The 26,486-nt window shown below is 45.3% G+C and overlaps 1 protein-coding gene across 1 annotated transcript; it reads left to right on the forward strand.

Moving 5' to 3' along the window:
- Positions 1-10,510: 10,510 nt before the first annotated feature.
- LOC109880954 (protein phosphatase 1D) lies at positions 10,511-26,458 on the forward strand. Its single transcript, XM_031796272.1, has 6 exons — positions 10,511-11,235; positions 14,091-14,319; positions 17,229-17,353; positions 22,462-22,643; positions 22,946-23,170; positions 23,489-26,458. The coding sequence occupies exons 1-6, from the start codon at positions 10,722-10,724 to the stop codon at positions 23,906-23,908; spliced, it is 1,695 nt and encodes a 564-aa protein (XP_031652132.1). The 5' UTR covers positions 10,511-10,721; the 3' UTR covers positions 23,909-26,458.
- The last annotated feature ends 28 nt before the right edge of the window (positions 26,459-26,486 follow it).

A 26,486-nucleotide genomic window follows, 5' to 3' on the forward strand; every position in this document is an offset into this window, starting at 1 on the left:
CGGACCCTGGTCAGATGTAGTGCACTAGCCTATGGGAGCTCTAGCCAGATGTAGTGCACTAGCCTATGGGCTATTCAGGGAGTTTCCTATGGGCCCTGGTCAAATGTAGTGCACTAGCCTATGGGCCCTGGTCAGATGTAGTGCACTAGCCTATGGGCCCTGGTCAGATGTAGCGCACTAGCCAGATGTAGTGCATGGGCCCTGGTCAGATGTAGCGCACTAGCCTATGGGCCCTGGTTAGATGTAGCGCACTAGCCTATGGGCCCTGGTCAGATGTAGTGCATTAGCCTATGGGCCCTGGTCAGATGTAGTGCATTAGCCTATGGGCCCTGGTCAGATGTAGCGCACTAGCCTATGGGCCCTGGTCAGATGTAGTGCATTAGCCTATGGGCCCTGGTCAGATGTAGTGCATTAGCCTATGGGCCCTGGTCAGATGTAGTGCACTAGCCTATGGGCCCTGGTCAGATGTAGTGCACTAGCCTACGGACCCTGGTCAGATGTAGCGCACTAGACTATGGGCCCTGGTCAGATGTAGCGCACTAGCCAGATGTAGTGCACTAGCCTATGGGCCCTGGTCAGATGTAGCGCACTAGCCTATGGGCCCTGGTCAGATGTAGCACACTAGCCAGATGTAGTGCACAAGCCTATGGGCCCTGGTCAGATGTAGTGCACTAGCCTATGGGCCCTGGTCAGATTTAGTGCACTAGCCTATGGGCCCTGGTCAGATGTAGTGCACTAGCCTATGGGCCCTGGTCAGATGTAGCGCACTAGCCTACGGACCCTGGTCAGATGTAGTGCACTAGCCTATGGGAGCTCTAGCCAGATGTAGTGCACTAGCCTATGGGCTATTCAGGGAGTTTCCTATGGGCCCTGGTCAAATGTAGTGCACTAGCCTATGGGCCCTGGTCAGATGTAGTGCACTAGCCTATGGGCCCTGGTCAGATGTAGCGCACTAGCCTATGGGCCCTGGTCAGATGTAGTGCATTAGCCTATGGGCCCTGGTCAGATGTAGTGCACTAGCCTATGGGCCCTGGTCAGATGTAGTGCACTAGCCTACGGACCCTGGTCAGATGTAGTGCACTAGACTATGGGCCCTGGTCAGATGTAGCGCACTAGCCAGATGTAGTGCACTAGCCTATGGGCCCTGGTCAGATGTAGTGCACTAGCCTATGGGCTAGTCAGGGATTTCCCCCCCCCATATACTCCAGCCATGGCATCATCTCCAAGTTGTTGGGATAGTCATCACCCACCTAGAGGTGATGATCTGCTCTGTGGTCAGATTGTTCCTGAGCATTTCTACTTTGTCAAGATAATTCATCCACCTGACAGATGTGGCATATCAAGAAGCTGATTAAACAGCATGATCATTACACAAGTGCACCTTGTGCTGGGGACAATAAAAAGCCACTCAAATGTGCAGTTTTGTCACACAACACAATGCCACAGATTCCTCAAGTTTTGAGGGATCGTGCAATTGGCATGCTGACTTCAGGAATGTCCACCAGAGCTGTTGCCAATGAACTGAATGTTGATTTCTCTACCATAAGCGCCCCCAGAGTCGTTTTAGAGGATTTGTCAGTACGTCCTACCAGGCCTCACAACCGCAGACCATGTGTAACCAAGCCAGTCCGGGACCTCCACATCCGGCTTCTTCACCTGCGGGACCGTCTGAAACTCGGACAGCTGATGAAACAGTGGGTTTCCACAACTGAAGAATTTCTGCACAAACTGCCAGAAACCGTCTCAGGGAAGCTCATTATGGGTGCTCCTCGTCCTCACCAGGATTTTGACCTGACTGAAGTTCGGCGTCGTAACCGACATCAGTGGGAAAAAGCTCACCTTTAATGGCCACTGGCACGTTTGACAAGTGTGTTCTTCAAGGACGAATCTCGGTTTCAACTGTACCGGGCAGATGGCGTCGTATGGGCGAGCGGTTTGCTGATGTCAACATTGTGAACATAGTGCCCCATGGTGGCGGTGGGGTTATGGTATGGGCAGGCATAAGCTATAGACAACAAACACAATTTAATTTTATCGATGGAAATTTAACTTCACAGAGATACCGTGATGAGATCCTGAGGCCCATTGTCGTGCCATTCATCCACCGCCATCACCTCATGTTACAGCATGATAATACACAGCATCATGTCGCAAGGATCTGTACACAATTCCTGCAAGCTGAAAATGTCCCAGTTCTTCCATGTTCTGCAGACTCACCAGACAATGTCACCCGTTGAGCATGTTTGGGATGATCTGGATCGACGTGTACGACAGCGGGTTCTACTCCATTGAAGAGGAGTAGAACAACATTCCCACAGGCCACATTCAACAGCCTGATCAAGTCTATGTGAAGGAGATGTGTGGTGTTGCATGAGGCAAAACGGTGGTCACACCAGATATCGACTGGTTTTCAGATCCACGCCACTACCTTTGCTTTTAAAGGTATCTGTAACCAACAGATGCATATCTGTAATCCCAGTTGTGAAATCCATAGATTAGGGACTAATTAATTTATTTCAATTGACAGATTTCCTTATATGAATTGTAACTCAGTAAAATCTTTGAAATTGTTGCATGTTGCATTCATATTTTTGTTCAGTGTACATATTTGTATTTGTATTTATTATGGATCCCCATTAGTTCCTGCCAAGGCAGCAGCTACTCTTCCTGGGGTTTATTAAGGAGCCCCATTAGTTCCTGCGGAGGCAGCAGCTACTCTTCCTGGGGTTTATTAAGGAGCCCCATTAGTTCCTGCCGAGGCAGCAGCTACTCTTCCTGGGGTTTATTAAGGAGCCCCATTAGATCCTTCCAAGGCAGCAGCTACTCTTCCTGGGGTTTATTATGGATCCCCATTAGTTCCTGCCAAGGCAGCAGCTACTCTTCCTGGCGTTTATTAAGGAGCACTATTAGATCCTTCCAAGGCAGCAGCTACTCTTCCTGGTGTTTATTATGAATCCCCATTAGTTCCTACCAAGGCAGCAGCTACTCTTCCTGGGGTTTATTATGGATCCCCATTAGTTCCTACCAAGGCAGCAGCTACTCTTCCTGGGGTTTATTATGGATCCACATTAGTTCCTGCCAAGGCAGCAGCTACTCTTCCTGGGGTCCAAACACATTTTAAAGCATTTCCATAACTCCTAAAACAAAAGATAAAACATCATATAACATTATAACACCACTACATATCCAGAATACAACATGTATAACAACAATATTACAATGTACACTACAGTTCAACAGTTTTGGTGGTCACTTAGAAATGTCCTTGTTTTCGAAAGAAAAGCACATTTTTTTGTCCATTAAAATAACATCAAATTGATCAGAAATACAGTGTAGACATTGTTGATGTCACGCCCTGGTCAAAGTATTTTGTGTTTTTCTTTATGTATTTGGTCAGGCCAGGGTGTGGCATGGGGTTTTTGTATTGGGGTGTGTTTTGTCTTGGGGTTTTGGTGTTAGTATTGGGATTGTAGCGTAGTGGGTTATCTAGCAAAGTCTATGGCTGTCTGGAGTGGTTCTCAATTAGAGGCAGGTGTTTATCGTTGTCTCTGATTGGGAACCATATTTAGGCAGCCATATTCTTTGAGTTTGTCGTGGGTGATTGTCCTATGTGTCTTTGTTCCTGTCGCTGTGTTAGTTGACACAAGTATAGGCTGTTTCGGTTTTCATTACGTTTATTGTTTTGTAGTGTTTAGTCATTGTTACGTTTGTTTGAATAAATATGGATCGCAATCGACACGCTGCAGTTTGGTCCGACTCTCCTTCATCACAACTAGAAAGCCGTAACAGTTGTTGTAAATGACTATTGTAGCTGGAAAAGGCTGATTTTTTAATGGAATATCTACATAGGCGTACAGAGGCCCAATTATCAGCAGCCATCACTCCTGTGTTCCAATGGCACGTTGTGTTAGCTAATCCAAGTTTATCATTTTAAAAGGCTAATTGATCATTAGAAACCCCTTTTGTAATTATGTTAGCACAGCTGAAAACTGTTGTTCTGATTAAAGAAGCAATAAAACTGGCCTTCTTATGACTAGTTGAGTATCTGGAGCGTCAGCATTTGTTGGTTTGATTACAGGCTCAAAATGGCCAGAAACAAAGTACTATCTTCTGAAACTCGTCAGTCTATTCTTGTTCTGAGACATGAAGGTTATTCCATGCGAGAAATTGCCAAGAAACTGAACATCTCGTACAACGCTGTGTACTACAACCTTCACAGAACAGAGCAAACTGGCACTAACCAGAATAGAAAGAGGAGTGGGAGGCCCCGGTGCACAACTGAGCAAGAGGACAAGTACATTAGTGTCTAATTTGAGAAACAGATGCCTCCGGGATGCTGGCCTTCTAGGCAGAGTTGCAAAGAAAAAGCCATATCTCAGACTGGCCAATAAAAAGCCATATCTCAGACTGGCCAATAAAAAGCCATATCTCAGACTGGCCAATAAAAAGACATATCTCAGACTGGCCAATAAAAAGCCATATCTCAGACTGGCCAATAAAAAGCCATATCTCAGACTGGCCAATAAAAAGCCATATCTCAGACTGGCCAATAAAAAGCCATATCTCAGACTGGCCAATAAAAATAAAAGATTAAGATGGGCAAAAGAACACAGACACTGGACAGAGGAACAATCTGGTTTGTGCTTAGTGGAACAATTTGTTTTTAAACAGGACACTGACCCAAAACACAAGTTTGGACACACCTACTCATTCAAGGGGTTATCTTTATTTTGTATTATTTTCTACATTGTAGAATAGTAATCAAAACATCAAAACTATGAAATAACACATATGGTATCATGTAGTAACCAAAAACGTGTTAAACAAATCAAAACATATTTTAGATTAAAGTAAAGATTGTCCTGTTCAGCCTGGAGGTGTGTTGGGTCATTGTCCTGTTCAAAAACAAATGATAGTCCCACTAAGCGCAAACCAGATGGGATGGCGTATCGCTGCAGAATGCTGTGGTAGCCATGTTGGTTATGTGTGCCTTGAATTCTAAATAAATCACTGACAGTGTCACCAGCAAAGCACCCCTACACCATCACACCTCCTCCTCCATGCTTCACGTTGGGAACCACACATGCGGAGTTCATCCGCATCTACTCTGCGTCTTACAAAGACATGGCGGTTGGAACCAAAAATCTCAAATTTGGACTCATCAGATCAAAGGACAGATTTCCACCAGTCTAATGTCCATTGCTCATGTTTCTTGGCCCAAGCAAGTCTCTTCTTCTTATTGGTGTCCTTTAGTAGTGGTTTCTTTGCAGCAATTCAACCACGAAGGCCTGATTTACAAAGTCTCCTCTGAACAGTTGATGTTGAGATGTGTCTGTTACTTGAACTCTGTGAAGCATTTATTTGGGCTGCAATTTCTGAGGCTGGTAACTCTAATGATGTCACTTCCTGACCTGAGTATTCTTTGTTTTCTTTATTGTTTTGGTTAGGTCAGGGTGTGACATGGATGATGTACAGTATGTTTTTTTTGTACTGTCTAGGGGTTTTGTAGGTTTTTGGGGTTGGTTACTATCTAGGTGTTTATATATGTCTATGTCTAGTTGTCTGTGTCTGCACATTTGTAGTATAGCTTCACATTCGTTGTGTTATTTGTAATTTGTTTAGTGTCCGTCTTCATTAAATGTATAACATGTATTCAAATCACGCTGGTCTCCTCCATTAGACGAACGTGACAAATGAACTTATCCTCTGCAGCAGAGGTAACTCTGGGTCTTCCTTTCCTGTGGCGGTCCTCATGAGAGCCAGTTTCATCATAGCGCTTGAAGGTTTTTGCGACTGCAATTTTCCAAATTGACTGACCTTCATGTCTTAAAGTAATGATGGACTGTCGTTTCTCTTTGCTTATTTGAGCTGTTCTTGCCATAAAAAGGACTTGTTATTTTACCAAATAAGGCTATCTTCTGTATACCAACACTGCCTTGTCACAACACAACTGACTGGCTCAAACCCTTTAAGGAAAGAAGTTCCACAAATCAACTTTTAACAAGGCAGACCTATTCATTGAAATGCATTCCAGGTGACTACCTCATGAAGCTGGTTGAGAGAATGCCAAGAGTGTGCAAAGCTCTCATCAAGACAAAGGATGGCTACTTTTAAGAATCTCAAATATAAATATATATCTGTTTAACACTTTTTGGGTCAAATCAAATCACACTTTATTTGTCAAATGCACAGAATAAAACAAGTGTAAACTTTACCGTGAAATGTTTACTTACAAGCCCTTAACCAACAATGCAGTTCAAGAAGAGTTAAGAAAATATTTACCAAATAAACTAAAACAAAAATTATAAAAAGTAACACAATAACATAACAATAACATGGCAGGGTGTACCAGTACCGAGTCAGTGTGCGTGGGTACAGATTAGAGGTAATTTGTACATGTAGGTAGGGGTGAAGTGACTATGCATAGATAGTAAACAGCAAGTAGTAGCAGTGTAAAACAAATGGAGAGGATGGGGGGGTCAATGTAATAGTCTGTTTGCCATTTAATAATTGTTCAGCAGTCTTATGGCTTGGGGGGTTAGAAGCTGTTTAGAAGCCTTTTGGACCTAGATTTGGCGTTCCGGTACCGCTTGCCATGCGGTAGCAGAGAGAACAGTCTATGTCCTGGGTGACTGGACTCTCTGACAATATTATGGGCTTTCTTCTGACACCGCCTATTATATAGGTCCTGGATGGCAGTGACTTACTGGGCTGTACGCACTACCCTCTGAAGCTCCTTACGGTCAGATGCCGAGCAGTTGCCATACCAGGCGGTGATGCAACTGGTCAGGATGCTCTCGATGGTGCAGCTGTAGAACTAACTTCTATGTTACCCTGTTTATCAAAAGTGTTGGAAAACAATCTCTCTGGTGTGCAATCTGGTTTCCGCTCAGGTTACAGATGTGTCACTGCAACCTTAAAGTTCCTCAATGATGTCACAATTGCCATTGATTCTAAGCAATGTTGTGCCGCTATTTTTATTGACTTGGCCAAAGCTTTTGATACGGTAGAGCATTCCATTCTTGTGGGCCGGCTAAGGAGTACTGGTGTCTCTGAGGGGTCTTTGGCCTGGTTTGCTAACTACCTCTCTCAAAGAGTGCAGTGTATAAAGTCAGAAAATCTGCTGTTTCAGCCACTGCCTGTCACCAAGGGAGTACCCCAAGGCTCAATCCTAGGCCTCACACTCTTCTTAATTTACATAAACGACACAGCTCAGGCAGTTGGAAGCTCTCTCATCCATTTACAGTATATACAGATGATACAGTCTTATACTCAGCTGGCCCCTCCCCGGATGTTGTGTTAAACGCTCTACAACAAAGCTCTTTCTTAGTGTCCAACAAGCTTTCTCTGCCCTTAACCTTGTTCTGAACACCTCCAAAACAAAGGTCATGTGGTTTGGCAAGAAGAATGACCCTCTCCCCACCGGTGTGATTACTACCTCTGAGGGTTTAGAGCTTGAGGTAGTCACCTCATACAAGTACTTGGGAGTATGGCTAGATGGTACACTGTCCTTCTCTCAGCGCATATCAAAACTGCAGGCTAAAGTTAAATCTAGACTTGGTTTCATCTATTGTAATCGCTCCTCCTTCACCCCAGCTGCCAAACTAACCCTGATTCAGATGACCATTCTACCCATGCTAGATTACAGAGACATAGTTTATACACTGCTCAAAAAAATAAAGGGAACACTAAAATAACACATCCTAGATCTGAATGAATGAAATATTCTTATTAAATACTTTTTTCTTTACATAGTTGAATGTGCTGACAACAAAATCACACACAAATTATCAATGAAAATCAAATGTATCAACCCATGGAGGTCTGGATTTGGAGTCACACTCAAAATTAAAGTGGAAAACCACACTACAGGCTGATCCAACTTTGATGTAATGTCCTTAAAACAAGTCAAAATGAGGCTCAGTAGTGTGTGTGGCCTCCACGTGCCTGTATGACCTCCCTACAACACCTGGGCATGCTCCTGATGAGGTGACGGATGGTCTCCTGAGGGATCTCCTCCCAGACCTGGACTAAAGCATCCGCCAACTCCTGGACAGTCTGTGGTGCAACGTGGCGTTGGTGGATGGAGCGAGACATGATGTCCCAGATGTGCTCAATTGGATTCAGGTCTGGGGAACGGGCGGGCCAGTCCATAGCATCAATGCCTTCCTCTTGCAGGTACTGCTGACACACTCCAGCCACATGAGGTCCAGCATTGTCTTGCATTAGGAGGAACCCAGGGCCAACCGCACCAGCATATGGTCTCACAAGGGGTCTGAGGATCTCATCTCGGTACCTAATGGCAGTCAGGCTACCTCTGGTGAGCACATAGAGGGCTGTGCGGCCCCCCCAAAGAAATGCCACCCCACACCATGACTGACCCACCGCCAAACCGGTCATGCTGAAGGATGTTGCAGGCAGCAGAACGTTCTCCACGGCGTCTCCAGACTCTGTCACGTCTGTCACATGCTCAGTGTGAACCTGCGAATTTGCCGATCTTGGTGTTCTCTGGCAAATGCCAAACGTCCTGCACGGTGTTGGGATGTAAGCACCACTCCCACCTGTGGACGTCGGGCCCTCATACCACCCTCATGGAGTCTGTTTCTGACCGTTTGAGCAGACACATGCACCTCCTGCTGGAGGTCATTTTGCAGGGCTCTGGCAGTGCTCCTCCTTGCACAAAGGCGGAGGTAGCGGTCCTGCTGCTGGGTTGTTGCCCTCCTACAGCCTCCTACATGTCTCCTGAAGTACTAGCCTGTCTCCTGGTAGCGCCTCCATGCTCTGGACACTACGCTGACAGACACAGCAAACCTTCTTGCCACAGCTCGCATTGATGTGTCATCCTGGATGAGCTGCACTACCTGAGCCACTTGTGTGGGTTGTAGACTGTCTCATGCTACCACTAGAGTGAAAGCACCGCCAGCATTCAAAAGTGACCAAAACATCAGCCAGGAAGCATAGGAACTGAGAAGTGGTCTATGGTCACCACCTGCAGAACCACTCCTTTATTGGGGGTGTCTTGTTAATTGCCTATAATTTCCACCTGTTGTCTATTCCATTTGCACAACAGCATGGGAAATGTATTGTCAATCAGTGTTGCTTCCTAAGTGGACAGTTTGATTAATTTTTTTGAGCAGTCTAGATTGGCAGGTAAGGGTGCTCTCGAGCGGCTAGATGTTCTTTACCATTTGGCCATCAGATTTGACACCAATGCTCCTTACAGGACACATCACTGCACTCTATACTCCTCTGTAAACTGGTCATCTCTGTATACCCGTCGCAAGACCCACTGGTTGATGCTTATTTATAAAACACTCTTAGGCCTCACTCCCCCCTATCTGAGATATCTACTGCAGCCCTAATCCTGCACATACAACACCCGTTCTGCCAGTCACATCCTGTTAAAGGTCCCAAAGCAGACATCCCTGGGTCGCTCGTCTTTTCAGTTCGCTGTAGCTAGTGACTGGAACGAGCTGCAACAAACACTCAAACTCGACAGTTTTATCTCAATCTCTTCATTCAAAGACTCAATCATGGTCACTCTTACTGACAGTTGTGGCTGCTTTGCATGATGTATTGTTGTCTCTACCTTCTTGCCATTTGTGCTGTTGTTTGTGCCCAATCATGTTTGTACCATGTTATGTGCTGCTAACATGTTGTGTTGCTACCTTGCTATGTTGTCATGTGTTGCTGCCTTGCTATGTTGTCATGTGTTGCTGCCTTGCTATGTTGTCATGTGTTGCTGCCTTGCTATGCTGTCATGTGTTGCTACCATGCTTTGTTGTCATGTGTTGCTGCCTTGCTATGTTGTCATGTGTTGCTGCCTTGCTATGTTGTCATGTGTTGCTGCCTTGCTGTGTTGTCATGTGTTGCTGCCTTGCTGTGTTGTCATGTGTTGCTGCCTTGCTATGTTGTCATGTGTTGCTACCATGCTATGTTGTCATGTGTTGCTGCCTTGCTATGTTGTCATGTGTTGCTGCCTTGCTGTGTTGTCATGTGTTGTTGTCTTAGGTCTCTCTTTATGTGGTGTTGTCTCTCTTGTCGTGATGTGTGTTTTGTCCTATATATATATATATGTATAAAATGACACTTTTTAAAATCCAAGCCCCGTTCCCGCAGGAGGCCTTTTGCCTTTTGGTAGGCCATCATTGTAAATAATAATTTGTTCTTAACTGACTTGCCGAGTTAAATAAAGGTTACATTAAAATAAAAAACTTTTTGAGGATGTAGGGACACATGCCAAATCTTTTCAGTCTCCTGAGGGGGAAAATATTCCATATGTGTTATTTCATAGTTTTGACGTCTTCTCTATTATTCTACAGTGTAGACTGTATCTACCTCAACTACCTCATACCCCTGCACGTGGACTTGGTACTCCGTGTATATAGCCAAGTTATCCCTTCTCATTTTTCTCTCTGCATCGTTGGAAAGGGGGAAGGGCCCATAAGCAAGCGTGTCACTGTTAGTCAACCCGTTGTTTAGGAAGCATTTACACATCCAGTAGGTGGCGCACTGTAGTATTTGACCGAATTTACCCCAGTCGATACAGCTCTGACGTCAATGCGTTTATGGGCATGCATACAAGGATTGAAAATAAACAAAGACCAAAAGCGGCTTATTGATCATTAAGCTGCCATAAACATAACTTATAATACTTTTAGGCCATTTTTTTTAAAGCTACTACAAACACCCAGCATCTGAATCAAGACGTCCCTACGGCCATGGAAAACGCATTGTTGATGCGAGTGAGTGTTTTCTCCGACCAGGGAGGAAGGAAATACATGGAGGACGTTACCGAGGTTGTAGTGGAGCCCGAGTCGGGGGAAGACGAGCTGAACTCGGACGAACAAGATGAGACCAAAGGGGATAGCTCGACGGTCGACATTGTGCCTAAAAACGAGCAGCCTGATCGGACTGTACACAACGAGCCTCTATCTGCCTCCACTACAGTTGCATGGACACAAAATGGGGACCAAAGTTGTGCTGCAGTTGCACTGGCAGTTTCGACAGTGGAGAGTTCACCGGCGGAGAGCGATAACCGGCCCCAGCGCTCGGTGGCTTTCTTCGCGGTGTTTGATGGCCACGGAGGCCGAGAGGCAGCGCAGTTTGCACGGGACTATTTATGGGAATTCATCAAGAAACAGCGGGGCTTTTGGTCCAAGGATGACGAGGAAGTGTGTGAAGCTATTCGTAAAGGTTTCGTTGCCTGCCACCATGCCATGTGGAAAAAGCTGCGTAAGTTAGAATCACCCATGTGTCAAGCTAAATATGTATATTGGGATTTGTTTTCACATCTCATGCATTTAACTAACAAACGCTACGAATGAAATGACCACCGCAGGCTCGATGTTGCTGAATGTGTGGTTTGGGTTCTCTGGCTTGACCATACAAATAAACCTACCACTGCTGGCCATCTGTCAGTAGGAGAGCACAGAAAGAGACATCCCATGATTCCTATCTCACCCCCCCCCCCAGCCTATCAGGTCACACGGACAGGCGGCTGTGCGGGGCTCCGTGAATGGGCTTTTTACATGGTTGTCTTCCTCCTCTGTTTGCCTTCGATAGGGATGACAATGGGTTTGGAAAGAGGTCGCGACGGTTTCTTGACATCGATGTTATACCAAATCATGTGTATTACTGTAGTAGGCAGGCCAGGCAGCATGTGGCATCTGATAATGTTGGTTGTAAAAGAGATTTGTAAAAACCAATGCGTCCCCCATCCCCCCTCTTATCCGTTTGATTAAGTAGTCTCTAAAGTAGTCTCTTGGCTTATCAGCTGTGAGGGCAGTTGTATTTTAGGGCAGTCGTCAGCGATCTGCTCTGGGTCTTTCAACTGCCCTGTGAAGTCACCAGTACCCAGTCTGCTCCACACCGGTGGTTTCCAAACTCTGGGGCACGCCACCACCACTCAGTCTGTCTTTCAACCAGTGGAGGCTCATCGGAAGTGGAAGGGGTCCTCAGTGAATTTCCTAAAAATACCAATAGTGAAACATTAAAGATACAACTATACTAAATATATTCACAATACCAAATAATTGATTAAAATACGCTGTTTTGCAATGAAGATCTACAGTAGCCTCAACAGCTCTCTGTAGGGTAGTACCATGGTGTAGCCGGAGGAATAGCTGTCCTTCTCTGGGTACAGTGACTTCAATACAAAACCTAGGAGGCTCATGGCTTTCACCCCCTTCCAAATACTTACACAGTAATTATGAAAACTTCCGGAGGATGTCCTCCATCCTATCGGAGCTCTTGCAGCATGAACTGACATGTTGTCCACCCAATCAAAGGATCAGAGAATGAATCTAGTACTGAAAGCATAAGCTACAGCTAGCGAGCGCTGCAGTGCATAACATGTTGCGAGTAGTTGACTCAAAAAGGGAGAAAGACAATAATTGAACCGTTTTTAAACAAATTAATTTGGTCAAAAATGAAGGAGACGCGAGAGAGACATTTTGTTGCAGCTTGCTAGTTTAGCCTACTCAAACACCCAGCTCAAACAGAGAGGAATGCAATGTTAGCTAGCTGGCTAAGGCTATCCAACAGAGAGGGATGCTATGTTAGCTAGCTGGCTAAGGCTATCCAACAGAGAGGGATGCTATGTTAGCTAGCTGGCTAAGGCTATCCAACAGAGAGGGATGCTATGTTAGCTAGCTGGCTATGGCTATCCAACAGAGAGGGATGCTATGTTAGCTAGCTGGCTATGGTTATGGTTATCCAACAGAGAGGGATGATATGTTAGCTAGCTGGCTAAGGCTATCCAACAGAGAGGGATGCTATGTTAGCTAGCTGGCTATGGCTATCCAACAGAGAGGGATGCTATGTTAGCTAGCTGGCTATGGCTATCCAACAGAGAGGGATGCTATGTTAGCTAGCTGGCTATGGCTATCCAACAGAGAGGGATGCTATGTTAGCTAGCTGGCTACGGCTATCCAACAGAGAGGGATGCTATGTTAGCTAGCTAGCTATGGCTATCCAACACTAAAACTCTTCCAAGTCAAGGTAAGCATTTGTGTTTTATACATGTATTACCACCAGGCTATGTGTAACTGCTAAGCTTCTTGCTAACTGTACACTGTACTGCATCATTGTAGCAGGTTTAATAACGCCTTAGTTCTAGTTCTATGTTAACTGATGTTAGCTGATGTTAGCTAAAATGGTGACAAAGATGTAGGCTGTGTGTCGTGGTTCTAATATGAAGGTTTTGGCTTAGAAAGGTTTTTCCGCCTGGTCACAAACCGCTGCTGTGTTGTGCACTGATGTTCACAAGCGAAGGGAGAAGGTGAGAGGAGGACAACGCGTAGATTCGAAAAGGAATTAACGAGCAAAATGATCATGCTGTTTGTATGTGGCTGCTCTGAAAGTGAACTGTGTTTGCGTGTGATCAGGGGTGTATTTATTACGCCGACTCTGTTGTAAAAAAAACATTTCTTAAACGGAACTAAACTTGGATAAACATACCTGAATTTGTCCAATAAAACTCTCGTTTGCAACTGTTATGACTAACAGGGGCTGTCCAATCCCGTTCCCTATACCCAGGGGCTGTCCAATCCCGTTCCCTATACCCAGGGGCTGTCCAATCCCATTCCCTATACCCAGGGGCTGTCCAATCCCATTCCTTATATCAGGGGCTGTCCAATCCCATTCCTTATATCAGGGGCTGTCCAATCCCATTCCTTATATCAGGGGCTGTCCAATCCCGTTCCCTATATCAGGGGCTGTCCAATCCCGTTCCCTATAACCAGGGGCTGTCCAATCCCGTTCCCTATATCAGGGGCTGTCCAATCCCGTTCCCTATATCAGGGGCTGTCCAATCCCGTTCCCTATATCAGGGGCTGTCCAATCCCGTTCCCTATATCAGGGGCTGTCCAATCCTGTTGGAGTTAAAACCTACAGGAGGGTCTCTCTCCAGGAACAGGGTTGGAGTTAAAACCTACAGGAGGGTCTCTCTCCAGGAACAGGGGTTCCTTCCTAACGGTTGTTATATTCAGGGGCCATGTTATTGCAGGGAAGTAGGTTAGTCTGAAGGCTACTTCTAAGGCCGGGCAAGTTCCAATAGTTCAACATGTTCTCTCTCCCTCCCTCTGCAGCCGAATGGCCCAAAACTCTCACAGGGCTTCCCAGCACCTCAGGCACCACGGCCAGTGTCGTGGTCATCCGGGGGAACCGAATGTACGTGGCCCACGTAGGAGACTCTGCCATAGTGCTGGGGGTCCAGGATGACCTCACAGACCAGTTCATCAAGGCCGTGGAGGTTACACAGGACCACAAGCCGGAGCTGCCCAAGGAGAGGGAACGCATCGAAGGGCTGGGGGGCAGGTAAGGCTTACTGACACATACTACCCTATTAGGTTAGTTGTCTAGCCAGCCAACTCAACATTAATGTTAGCCTAACTAGCCTAACATATAATACTGTACTAGGGCTCCAACAACCGTACCCTCATGTGACTGTGCATCCAAAACAACAGCCCCTATGACAAGAGAATGGGTTTGTGCCAAAAAGCATGTCTCCCCCTCTCTCTCTCTCTCTCTCTCTCTTTTGCACAATAGCGACTTAAACTCTTGTCTGCTTTGGGTGACAACATTATCTATTCTAATGCAAACTCAGTCAGATGAAGCATTGTAGCATCTATGCCTGCTTGGTGGGAAACAACAGAAGAACTCCTAACTGACTGGGTGACGAGACTACTGTAGAACTGACTGGGTGACGAGACGACTGTAGAACTGACTGGGTGACGAGACGACTGTAGAACTGACTGGGTGACGAGACTACTGTAGAACTGACTGGGTGACGAGACTACTGTATAACTGACTGGGTGACTAGACTACTGTAGAACTGACTGGGTGACTAGACTACTGTAGAACTGACTGGGTGATGAGACTACTGTAGAACTGACTGGGTGACTAGACTACTGTAGAACTGACTGGGTGATGAGACTACTGTAGAACTGACTGGGTGACTAGACTAGAGGGATGGACAGACTACTGTAGAACTGACTGGGTGACTAGACTAGAGGGATGGACAGACTACTGTAGAACTGACTGGGTGACTAGACTAGAGGGATGGACAGACTACTGTAGAACTGACTGGGTGACTAGACTAGAGGGATGGACAGACTACTGTAGAACTGACTGGGTGACTAGACTACTGTCTTACTGACTGGGTGACTAGACTACTGTCTTACTGACTGGGTGACTAGACTACTGTAGAACTGACTGGGTGACTAGACTACTGTAGAACTGACTGGGTGACTAGACTACTGTAGAACTGACTGGGTGACTAGACTACTGTAGAACTGACTGGGTGACTAGACTACTGTAGAACTGACTGGGTGACTAGACTACTGTAGAACTGACTGGGTGACTAGACTACTGTAGAACTGACTGGGTGACTAGACTACTGTAGAACTGACTGGGTGACTAGACTACTGTAGAACTGACTGGGTGACTAGACTACTGTAGAACTGACTGGGTGACTAGACTACTGTAGAACTGACTGGGTGACTAGACTACTGTAGAACTGACTGGGTGACTAGACTACTGTAGAACTGACTGGGTGACTAGACTACTGTAGAACTGACTGGGTGACTAGACTACTGTAGAACTGACTGGGTGACTAGACTACTGTAGAACTGACTGGGTGACTAGACTACTGTAGAACTGACTGGGTGACTAGACTACTGTAGAACTGACTGGGTGACTAGACTACTGTAGAACTGACTGGGTGACTAGACTACTGTAGAACTGACTGGGTGACTAGACTACTGTAGAACTGACTGGGTGACTAGACTACTGTAGAACTGACTGGGTGACTAGACTACTGTAGAACTGACTGGGTGACTAGACTACTGTAGAACTGACTGGGTGACTAGACTACTGTAGAACTGACTGGGTGACTAGACTACTGTAGAACTGACTGGGTGACTAGACTACTGTAGAACTGACTGGGTGACTAGACTACTGTAGAACTGACTGGGTGACTAGACTACTGTAGAACTGACTGGGTGACTAGACTACTGTAGAACTGACTGGGTGACTAGACTACTGTAGAACTGACTGGGTGACTAGACTACTGTAGAACTGACTGGGTGACTAGACTAGAGGGATGGACAGACTACTGTAGAACTGACTGGGTGACTAGACTACTGTAGAACTGACTGGGTGACTAGACTACTGTAGAACTGACTGGGTGACTAGACTAGAGGGATGGACAGACTACTGTAGAACTGACTGGGTGACTAGACTACTGTAGAACTGACTGGGTGACTAGACTAGAGGGATGGACAGACGCCGGGTAAACACACTACCGTAGAGCGATCTCCTTCAGATAAGGAACACATAGGGTTGTGTCCCAAATGTCCCTGGTCATAACTAGTGCACTACGGGGAATGGGGGGGGGGGGGTACTATTTGGGATGAAGCCAGTGATGCCCACAGAGAAAGTGAGCTTGGGGCGATTTTTCCCCCCCCAGTGACTTTAAGACTCTTGCCAGACTAGTCATCAGCATCGCAGCAGTTTACCGACAATATATTGTGGATAAGTGTTATTATATCAACCAGCCAATTGAAATAAAGGTTATTGAGCAAGTCATTTTGGAACATTGTATGTTACTATCTATTAATAAGCTGTTTTATAAGACGTGTTAAATGGTTTATTGAACATTTGTAAAGTGTGTCCCAAGTTACTCCCTATTCCTTATCTAGGAGACTGGTCACAGGTAGTGAACTATAAATTAACTCCCTATTCCTTATCTAGGAGACTGGTCACAGGTAGTGAACTATAAATTAACTCCCTATTCCTTATCTAGGAGACTGGTCACAGGTAGTGAACTATAAATTAACTCCCTATTCCTTATCTAGAGACTGGTCACAGGTAGTGAACTATAAATGAACTCCCCATTCCTTTATCTAGGAGACTGGTCACAGGTAGTCAACTATAAATTAACTCCCCATTCCTTTATCTAGGAGACTGGTCACAGGTAGTCAACTATAAATGTAATGCCTTTTGTGACACGGACTGGCTAAATCATAACTACTACTTTATCACTACCTTACTAAATGTATATGATAACTGTCCTGTCTGTCTCTCTTCCTCCTATTTCCAGTGAGATAATTCTCCTGTCTGTCTGTCTCTCCTATTTCTAGTGAGATAATTCTCCTGTCTGTCTCTCTTCCTCCTATCTCCAGTGAGATAATTCTCCTGTCTGTCTCTCTTCCTCCTATCTCCAGTGTGATAAAGAAGTCTGGTGTGAACAGGGTGGTGTGGAAGAGACCCAGGTTAACTCATAACGGCCCCGTCCGGAGGAGCACCGTCATCGATCAGATCCCTTTCCTGGCTGTGGCCAGAGCTCTGGGTATGTTGTTGTTGTCTTAAATCTCCACAGAGGTTCATTTCCATTTTTATGGAAATAGTTTGATTATTTTGATCATGTTTCTCCCTCTTACCTGAAAACTTTTTTTATTTTGGAGCTGTCGCACTGGCCGTTCAGTCCGAACAGATTCACCAAATCATGGACATGTGTTGCTAGGCAACCCCCCCCCCCCCCCCCCCCCTGGACCGCTTAGTGATGGGGGAGTTCTGCTGAAAATGATACATTTGAAACGAGGTCTAGTTGTGACCAGATTGTGAACGACTCTTGGCCGAATGCAGTGGTTGACTTCCATGAGGGTGATTTAAGCACAATATTGTTGGTGAACTGCAGCTCCCCAAACGATCCGTTCTCGAGTTCGTGTTTGTTGAACAGAGGATGTGTATGTTTTGGTTCCAGGGTTGGGGAGTAACAGATCACATGTAATCTGTTACGTGTAAGGGATTATATAAAAACTGGTAACTGTAATCTGTTACGTGTAAGGGATTATATAAATACTGGTAACTGTAATCTGTTATCTGTAAGGGATTATATAAAAACTGGTAACTGTAATCTGTTACGTGTAAGGGATTATATAAATACTGGTAACTGTAATCTGTTATGTGTAAGGGATTATATAAAAACCGGTAACTGTAATCTGTTACGTAACCAGCAAAACATTTTTTATATCGGGTTACAGATACTTTTGAAAAACTAGTTGATTACTTCGACGATTACTTTTAAATTCAGAAAACAATTGTTTGACAACTAATTTCATTTCTCAATGACATTCAAATCAGCTTTGAAAAAAGGCACAAATTTAAGTTCGTTCCACCTGATTGAGTCTGACCACCAATCAGAGACCACTATGATGACACACCAAATGATGACCACCAATCAGAGACCACTGTGATGACACACCAAATGATGACCACCAATCAGAGACCACTGATGACACAGCAAATGGTGACCACCAATCAGAGACCACTATGATGACACACCAAATGGTGACCACCAATCAGAGACCACTATGATGACACACCAAATGGTGACCACCAATCAGAGACCACTATGATGACACACCAAATGATGACCACCAATCAGAGACCACTATGATGACACACCAAATGATGACCACCAATCACAGAATACTATGATGACACACCAAATGATGACCACCAATCAGAGACCACTATGACGACACACCAAATGATGACCACCAATCAGAGAGAGACTACTATGATGACACACCAAATGATGACCACCAATCAGAGACCACTATGATGACACACCAAATGTGTTTGATGGATTGTGGGAAAAGAGCAGGAATAGTCTTTTGTAGGCTTCAGTCCAAGCCATGTCTTCCAATGGTGCGACTGCTGTCGGCATCTAAAGATGATCCAACTTGAATAAACCCTTGGAGGATGACAGCAGTGGTGTTGTCTACGGCGATACGGACATCACTTATTATTGATATTTATGACTTGTTATTGACTTTAAGCATCAGCTGTCAGAGCATCTTACAGATCGCTGCAGCTGTAAATTGCCCATCTGTAAATAGCCCATCCAACCAACTACCAACCAACTAACCTCATCCCCATATTTGTTTTTCTGCTCTTTTGTAATCCAGTATTTCTACCTGCACATCCTCATTTATCACTCCAGTGTAAATCTGCTCAATTGTAATAACTTCACCACTATTGGCCTATTTATTGTCTTACCTTCATACTTAATTTGCATACACTGTATACAGATTTATTTTTTTGTGTTATGACGGTATGTTTATTCCATGTGTAACTCTGTGTTGTTGTTTGTGTCGCACTGCTTTGCTTTATCTTGGCCAGGTCGCAGTTGTAAATGAGAACTTGTTCAATAAAGGTGTTCTCAACTGGCCTACCTGGTTAAATAAAGGTGTTCTCAACTAGCCTACCTGGTTAAATAAAGGTGAAATAATTTTTAAAAAATGTACGCTGTGGCACTCTGATGTTGGTGGGATTTGGAGGATGATGGAGGCAACAGAGGAATGAGCCTCAGATCCACAAAGTCCCTTCCACCAGGTGGCTGATGAGATATGTTGGGACGACTGCCATATTTGCATCTCCATCCCAAAGCCCTTGCTTGGAAGTGTATTTCGCCAGACTGCCAAGAACCTTGCCCTCATCAAGGCCAAGGCAGCGAGACACGGTAGTGATGACACCATAGGCCTTGTTGATCTCTGCACCAGACAGGATGCTCTTGTCAGCATACTTGTGGTCCATGGAGAATACGAGCACGTCCTCCCAGCTGCTCCCTCAACTGGAGTCATCTGTGTCATTGTGTTGTGTGACAAAACTACATTTTAGAGTGGCCTTTTATTGTCCCCTGCACAAGGTGCACCTGTGCAATAATCATGCTGTTTAATCAGCTTCTTGATATTCCACCACCTGTCAGAAGGATGGATTATCTTGGCAAAAGGAGAAATGCTCACTAACAGGGATGTAAACAAATTGCACACAACATTTGAGAGAAATACGTGTTTTTTTTTGTGGGTATGGAACATTTCTGGGATCTTTTATTTCAGCTCATGAAACACGGGACCAACACTGCGTTTTATATTTTTGTTCAGTATGGATCTAAACTTTTTTTTCTTTTTCTCTCTAAATACATTTTTGACGTTCTTGTTTTTGGAGAAGCAGGTTTGTTTTCTTTTCAAACGTTTTTCAGGAGTTTTCCTCATCTCTCTGCACATTCCTAAAGAACACCTAGTTTGTCTCCAGTTCATAGATTTTCTTTAAACTGTAAAAATCGAACATCTTAATACTCTGGTTGGGAAACAAAGTGAAGCACTGCACTACACTACACTACACTGCACTGCACTGCACTACACTACACTGCACTGCACTGCACTACACTACACTACACTGCACTGCACTGCACTACACTGCACTACACTGCACTACACTACACTGCACTGCACTACACTACACTACACTGCACTGCACTGCACTGCACTGCACTGCACTGCACTACACTTGACATAAATTCCCTTGAATGTTCACTGTTTTCCATAGGGGGAGGCTCACTGTTTTCCATAGGGGGAGGCTCACTGTTTTCCATAGGGGGAGGCTCACTGTTTTCCATAGGGGGAGGCTCACTGTTTTCCATAGGGGGATGCTCTCTGTTTTCCATAGGGGGATGCTCTCTGTTTTCCATAGGGGGATGCTCTCTGTTTTCCATAGGGGATGTTCACTGTTTTCCATGGGTGGAGGCTCACTGTTTTCCATGGGTGGAGGCTCACTGTTTTCCATAGGGGGAGGCTCACTGTTTTCCATAGGGGTGGCTCACTGTTTTCCATAGGGGGAGGCTCACTGTTTTCCATAGAGGATGCTCTCTGTTTTCCATAGGGGGATGTTCAATGTTTTCCATAGGGGGATGCTCTCTGTTTTCCATAGGGGGATGCTCTCTGTTTTCCATAGGGGGATGCTCTCTGTTTTCCATAGGGGGATGCTCTCTGTTTTCCATAGGGGGAGGCTCACTGTTTTCCATAGGGGATGTTCACTGTTTTCCATAGGGAATGTTCACTGTTTTCCATAGGGAATGTTCACTGTTTTCCATGGGTGGAGGCTCACTGTTTTCCATGGGGGGAGGCTCACTGTTTTCCATAGGGGGAGGCTCACTGTTTTCCATAGGGGATGTTGACTGTTTTCCATAGGGGATGTTCACTGTTTTCCATGGGTGGAGGCTCACTGTTTTCCATAGGGGGAGGTTCACTGTTTTCCATAGGGGGAGGCTCTCTGTTCTCCATAGGGGGAGGCTCTCTGTTTTCCATAGGGGGAGGTTCACTGTTTTCCATGGGTGGAGGCTCACTGTTTTCCATGGGGGGAGGCTCACTGTTTTCCATAGGGGGAGGCTCACTGTTTTCCATAGGGGGAGGCTCACTGTTTTCCATAGGGGAGGCTCACTGTTTTCCATAGGGGGAGGCTCACTGTTTTCCATAGGGGGAGGCTCACTGTTTTCCATAGGGGGAGGCTCACTGTTTTCCATAGGGGGAGGCTCACTGTTTTCCATAGGGGGAGGCTCACTGTTTTCCATAGGGGGAGGCTCACTGTTTTCCATAGGGGGAGGCTCACTGTTTTCCATAGGGGGATGCTCTGTTTTCCATAGGGGGGTGATCTCTGTTTTCCATGGGGGGATGCTCTCTGTTTTCCATAGGGGGTGGCTCACTGTTTTCCATAGGGGGAGGCTCACTGTTTTCCATAGGGGGAGGCTCACTGTTTTCCATAGGGGGAGGCTCACTGTTTTCCATAGGGGGAGGCTCAATGTTTTCCATAGGGGGAGGCTCACTGTTTTCCATAGGGGGAGGCTCACTGTTTTCCATAGGGGATGTTCACTGTTTTCCATTAGGGGATGTTCACTGTTTTCCATTAGGGGATGTTCACTGTTTTCCATGGGTGGAGGCTCACTGTTTTCCATGGGTGGAGGCTCACTGTTATCCATAGGGGATGTTCACTGTTTTCCATAGGGGATGTTCACTGTTTTCCATAGGGGATGTTCACTGTTTTCCATGGGTGGAGGCTCACTGTTTTCCATAGGGGGAGGTTCACTGTTTTCCATAGGGGGAGGCTCACTGTTTTCCATAGGGGGAGGCTCACTGTTTTCCATAGGGGGAGGCTCACTGTTTTCCATAGGGGGAGGCTCACTGTTTTCCATAGGGGGAGGCTCACTGTTTTCCATAGGGGGAGGCTCACTGTTTTCCATAGGGGGAGGCTCACTGTTTTCCATAGGGGGAGGCTCTCTGTTTTCCATAGGGGGAGGCTCACTGTTTTCCATAGGGGGAGGCTCTCTGTTTTCCATAGGGGGAGGCTCTCTGTTTTCCATAGGGGGAGGCTCACTGTTTTCCATAGGGGGATGCTCACTGTTAACGGTTTTGCTCTTCCCAGACATAAAGAGCCCATATATAACTATGTTTGGGAACAGCAAGACCGGCAAGAGGCATTTCATCTTCTTTTTGTCCAGTTACTGTGAATTACTGTGGATATGTGTAAAACCTCCTCTATTTCTCCTTTCCCTTTTATCATCCAGTGTTCCCTTGTGAGACGAGGAACATTTTATTTAATTATATTCTGCCCCTATAGGGGACCTGTGGAGCTATGACTTCTACAGCGGAGAGTTTGTCGTGTCCCCGGAGCCAGACACCTGTGTTCTGACCCTTGACCCCCATAAACACCGTTACATCATCCTGGGCAGTGACGGGCTGTGGAACATGGTGCCCCCCCAGGACGCTGTCTCCATGTGCCAGGACAACGATGAGGCCATGGTGGGTCGTGGTGCTAAACGTCAGTGTGCTGTTCAGTAGGGCAAAACATTTTGCAACGGGGGGGGAAAATATATAATATATATATATATATATATATCTGTTTCTTATTGGTTTAGGTATCACTCTGTTTTGAAACGTTTTTCCCTGCTGAACACGGACTAAGGCTTTTCAAACCGGGACACTGAGGCTTGTGTGTGCAGCCTGGTCTGATTAATTCATTTATTGTATGACCCACATGATCATACATTTATTTTTAAATCACACAACTACTGTAAACAAACCTCCCTCTCTCTCTCTCCTAGGCGCCGTGCGGGGTGTCCAGCGCTCGCCAGCTGGTGAGCCACGCCCTCCTGCGGTGGCGCCAGAGGATGCTGCGTGCGGACAACACGTCGGCCATCGTGATCGCCCTGCAGGAGCCGGGTGTCCCTCAGGAACCCCTCCACCACGAGGAGGTGCTGCTGAACCTGGCCGAGGGACAACACTGTGGCCCCACATTGGACTCCCACTCCAACACACCACTCGTCAAGGTACAGAACAGAGGGACTTGTAAGGTTGTGTGTCCAAAAATGGCACTCTATTCTCTATGTAGTGCACTGTGGAAAAATAGGGTGCTATTTGGGGTAAATCATAATTAATACTTCATTAGTACTGTCTGAAATACCTCTGCCCCCCTCTCTCTCTCTCTCTCTCTTGCTCTCCCTCTGTTTCTCTCTGTCCCACTCTCTGTCTCTCCCTCTGTCTCTCCCTCTGTCTCTCCCTCTGTCTTTCTCTCTTTCTGTCTCTGCCCCCCTCTGTCTTTCTCTCTTTCTGTTTTTCTGTCTCTCTCTCTGTCCCCCTCTCTCTAGGTTCCAGACATGTCGTCTGCTGTGTGTGAGCTCCTTCCGACCCTGGAGCGTGGACACGGCCTATCAGGGAGCAGCCTGTACGTCCTGGCCCTATCAGATCCCTTTGACACACCCCTCTCAGACTCTGACGACTCCCGCACCGGTTTCCCCCTGACGACAGACAGCCCCACCCCGGGGGAGGAGCTTAGTGATGTCACCGCCAGGACGCCCGGCGGCAAACGGACTCTAGATGATGACACGTCACCCAACCCAGTTCCGTCCGCCAAGAGGAACCGGAGGAAGAATGGCGAGGGAACGTTGGCGGGGCCAAAAGGAGGTGGAGGAAAGGACCAGAAACAGTCTCTGACTCCGCCCCCCACCAACGTTTCCCCCACGCTCTTCCAGCAGCGACATGGCAAGGCCACCGTGTGTGTGTGCTGAGAGACACCCACACACACACACACCCACACACACACACCCCCACACACACACACACACACACACACCCACACACACACACACACACACTATAGACGGACTAACAGGGACACCAGACAGACACTAACATTCTGCCTTTTCCACAACCTTTTACAAACGACTCTACTGAATGAGAGACACACACACACACCCCCACACACACACACTATAGATGGACTAACAGGGACACAAGACAGACACTAACATTCTGCCTTTTCCACAACCTTTTACAAACGACTCTGACTGACTGAGAGACCAGAGTCCCTTTTCAGGGTCGTTATTCCTCTGTTTGGTGACACCTACTAGTCACATTGATGGATTACATATTGGTATTGTGTTCTGCACTTGTCCTCTGTTATATTTAATCTTACTCTGTTCTCTGGGATGGTGGAGAATGATTTTAAGTGGTGGTCTGTCATGTAAATCATTTATAACCCCCGTAAGTAACTCTGTGATGCAAGGAAAGGTTAACATTTTCAAAACGGCTTTTGTAAACACATACAAAGTTTTCCCAAATTAACCACAACATTTGGGGTCGATGGGCACTTCCCCCCCCAAAAAAAATTTGAATACTGCCCCTCCCCCGGGGCGTGGCTGTCTGGGTGATGGTTATAACGTGTGAACGTCCACAAAGTCAAAAGATATCTCGCACTCATTATGTCGTGACTAAATCTTTATTTATTTTTTTGAGGTTTGGTGTTGTTTTGGGGACAGAAAAAAATCATCCAAAGTATGAATTTAACCAATCTGTAAATATTCAGCAAATTTTGACATGGGTTCATTAATAAAATACATGTTATTTACTTTTAGGTAAAGCAATATATTTTTTTATACATTATACACTATTGTAGATAGACTTGATATTCCCTCATATCATTCAATCCTCCTATCCTTTATGGTTTACTGGGCCCATCCTGGTTTTAAATTGGATTTAAATGTTGTTTTTCCTTCTAATGTGTGTGTGTTCTGTTACTTCTTCACATATTGTAATGAGATAATCCCAAACTGAAAGGTGCTGGTACAGTTTTAATTAACCTGTAATTAGTTCGACAAGGTGAACCGTATGATATAGTTGCTTTTCCCACTGTCAGATGAGCTCACATGACACCTTGTGGTCATTACCTGTAACTGCAACACTTGGCCTATTTATTTTATTTTCCTTTTTACTGAACCCCCCCCACCCAACAACAATATCTACAGACAATGAACTGTTGGCTATTTAAATGCTCCAGTTTAGTCTATGGGGTTCTGTTGTCTGCAGTGGTCATTGAGAAAATGGTTGTGGTAAACTAGCTAGTTGTCAATATACATTTGTTTGTTTTTTTCGTTTTTAGAATACTGGGGGGGGAGGGGGGGGGTCTTAACTTTTATTTGCTTCTCAAGTTGATTGACTTGAACTAGGATTGCTAGTTAGATATATACGACTCGTTGACATCTTTTAAGTGATTATCAATGTTTTATTTAAAAAGCAGTCAGATGCTTCATCTTAATTTACCTACATGGATATGACTCATGTTTATTTATTTTACCTTTATTTAACTAGGCAAGTCAGTTAAGAACAACTTCTTATTTACAATGACGGTCTAGGAACAGTGGGTTAACTGCCTTGTTCAGGGGCAGAACGACAGATTTGTACCTTGTCAGCTCCGGGGTTTGAACTTGCAACCTTCCGGTTACTAGTCCAACGCTCTAACCACTAGGCTACCCTGCCAGCATTGTTTTATTATTTGACCTGTAGTCCTCACATAGCTGTTGCTGTGGTTACGGGGCATCCGACTTTTGACAGTACTAGTGTTTTTAACAAAGGTCTACCAACTGCCACATTTGCTTCTTGACAAGCGCTCGTTAAATTTTTTATTTTATTTTTTTATTTCACCTTTATTTAACCAGGTAGGCTAGTTGAGAACACCTTTATTTAACCAGGTAGGCTAGTTGAGAACAAGTTCTCATTTACAACTGCGACCTGGCCAAGATAAAGCATAGCAGTGTGAGCAGACAACAAAGAGTTACACATGGAGTAAACAATTAACAAGTCAATAACACAGTAGAAAACAAAGGGGGGGTCTATATACAATGTGTGCAAAAGGCATGAGGAGGTAGGCGAATAATTACAATTTTGCAGATTAACATGATGAATCATTTTCTGTATGTAGTTTTAGTTTTTCTAGACCAAAGTGCAATTTTAACTGGCCGATTTTCTTTTCTTTTCCTAGTAGGCCTGTATTTGTGTTTTTTTAGTTTTTTTTTTACTCTTGTTGGATTGAATATTTTAAATGTTTTTAGGTGAAGAGATACTGGTGTGTCATTCTGCCAGAACATATTTTCTGTTACGTTGTTTGTGATGGTTTTGTGCATAATGTTTTTAGGAATAGTATTGGTTTTGCGTCCCAAATTTAACTTTATTCCAGAAGTAGTGCGCTACTTAGCTACACACAACACTCCATAATGACAAAGCAAAAACAGGTTTTTAGACATTTTTGCTAATTTATTAAAAAAATAAACTGAATTATCACATTTACAGAAGTATTCAGACCCTTTACTC

Source organism: Oncorhynchus kisutch, linkage group LG18 (assembly GCF_002021735.2).
Source record: "Oncorhynchus kisutch isolate 150728-3 linkage group LG18, Okis_V2, whole genome shotgun sequence".
NCBI lineage: Eukaryota > Metazoa > Chordata > Actinopteri > Salmoniformes > Salmonidae > Oncorhynchus > Oncorhynchus kisutch.

Excerpts from the sequence above, each read along its gene's own strand:
- LOC109880954 (XM_031796272.1), top strand. The coding sequence starts at position 10,722 with ATGGAAAACGCATTGTTGATGCGAGTGAGTGTTTTCTCCGACCAGGGA. Across the intron at positions 14,320-17,228 it reads ATCGAAGGGCTGGGGGGCAG|TGTGATAAAGAAGTCTGGTG; the intron begins GTAAGGCTTACT and ends TCCTATCTCCAG. Across the intron at positions 17,354-22,461 it reads GGCTGTGGCCAGAGCTCTGG|GGGACCTGTGGAGCTATGAC; the intron begins GTATGTTGTTGT and ends CTGCCCCTATAG.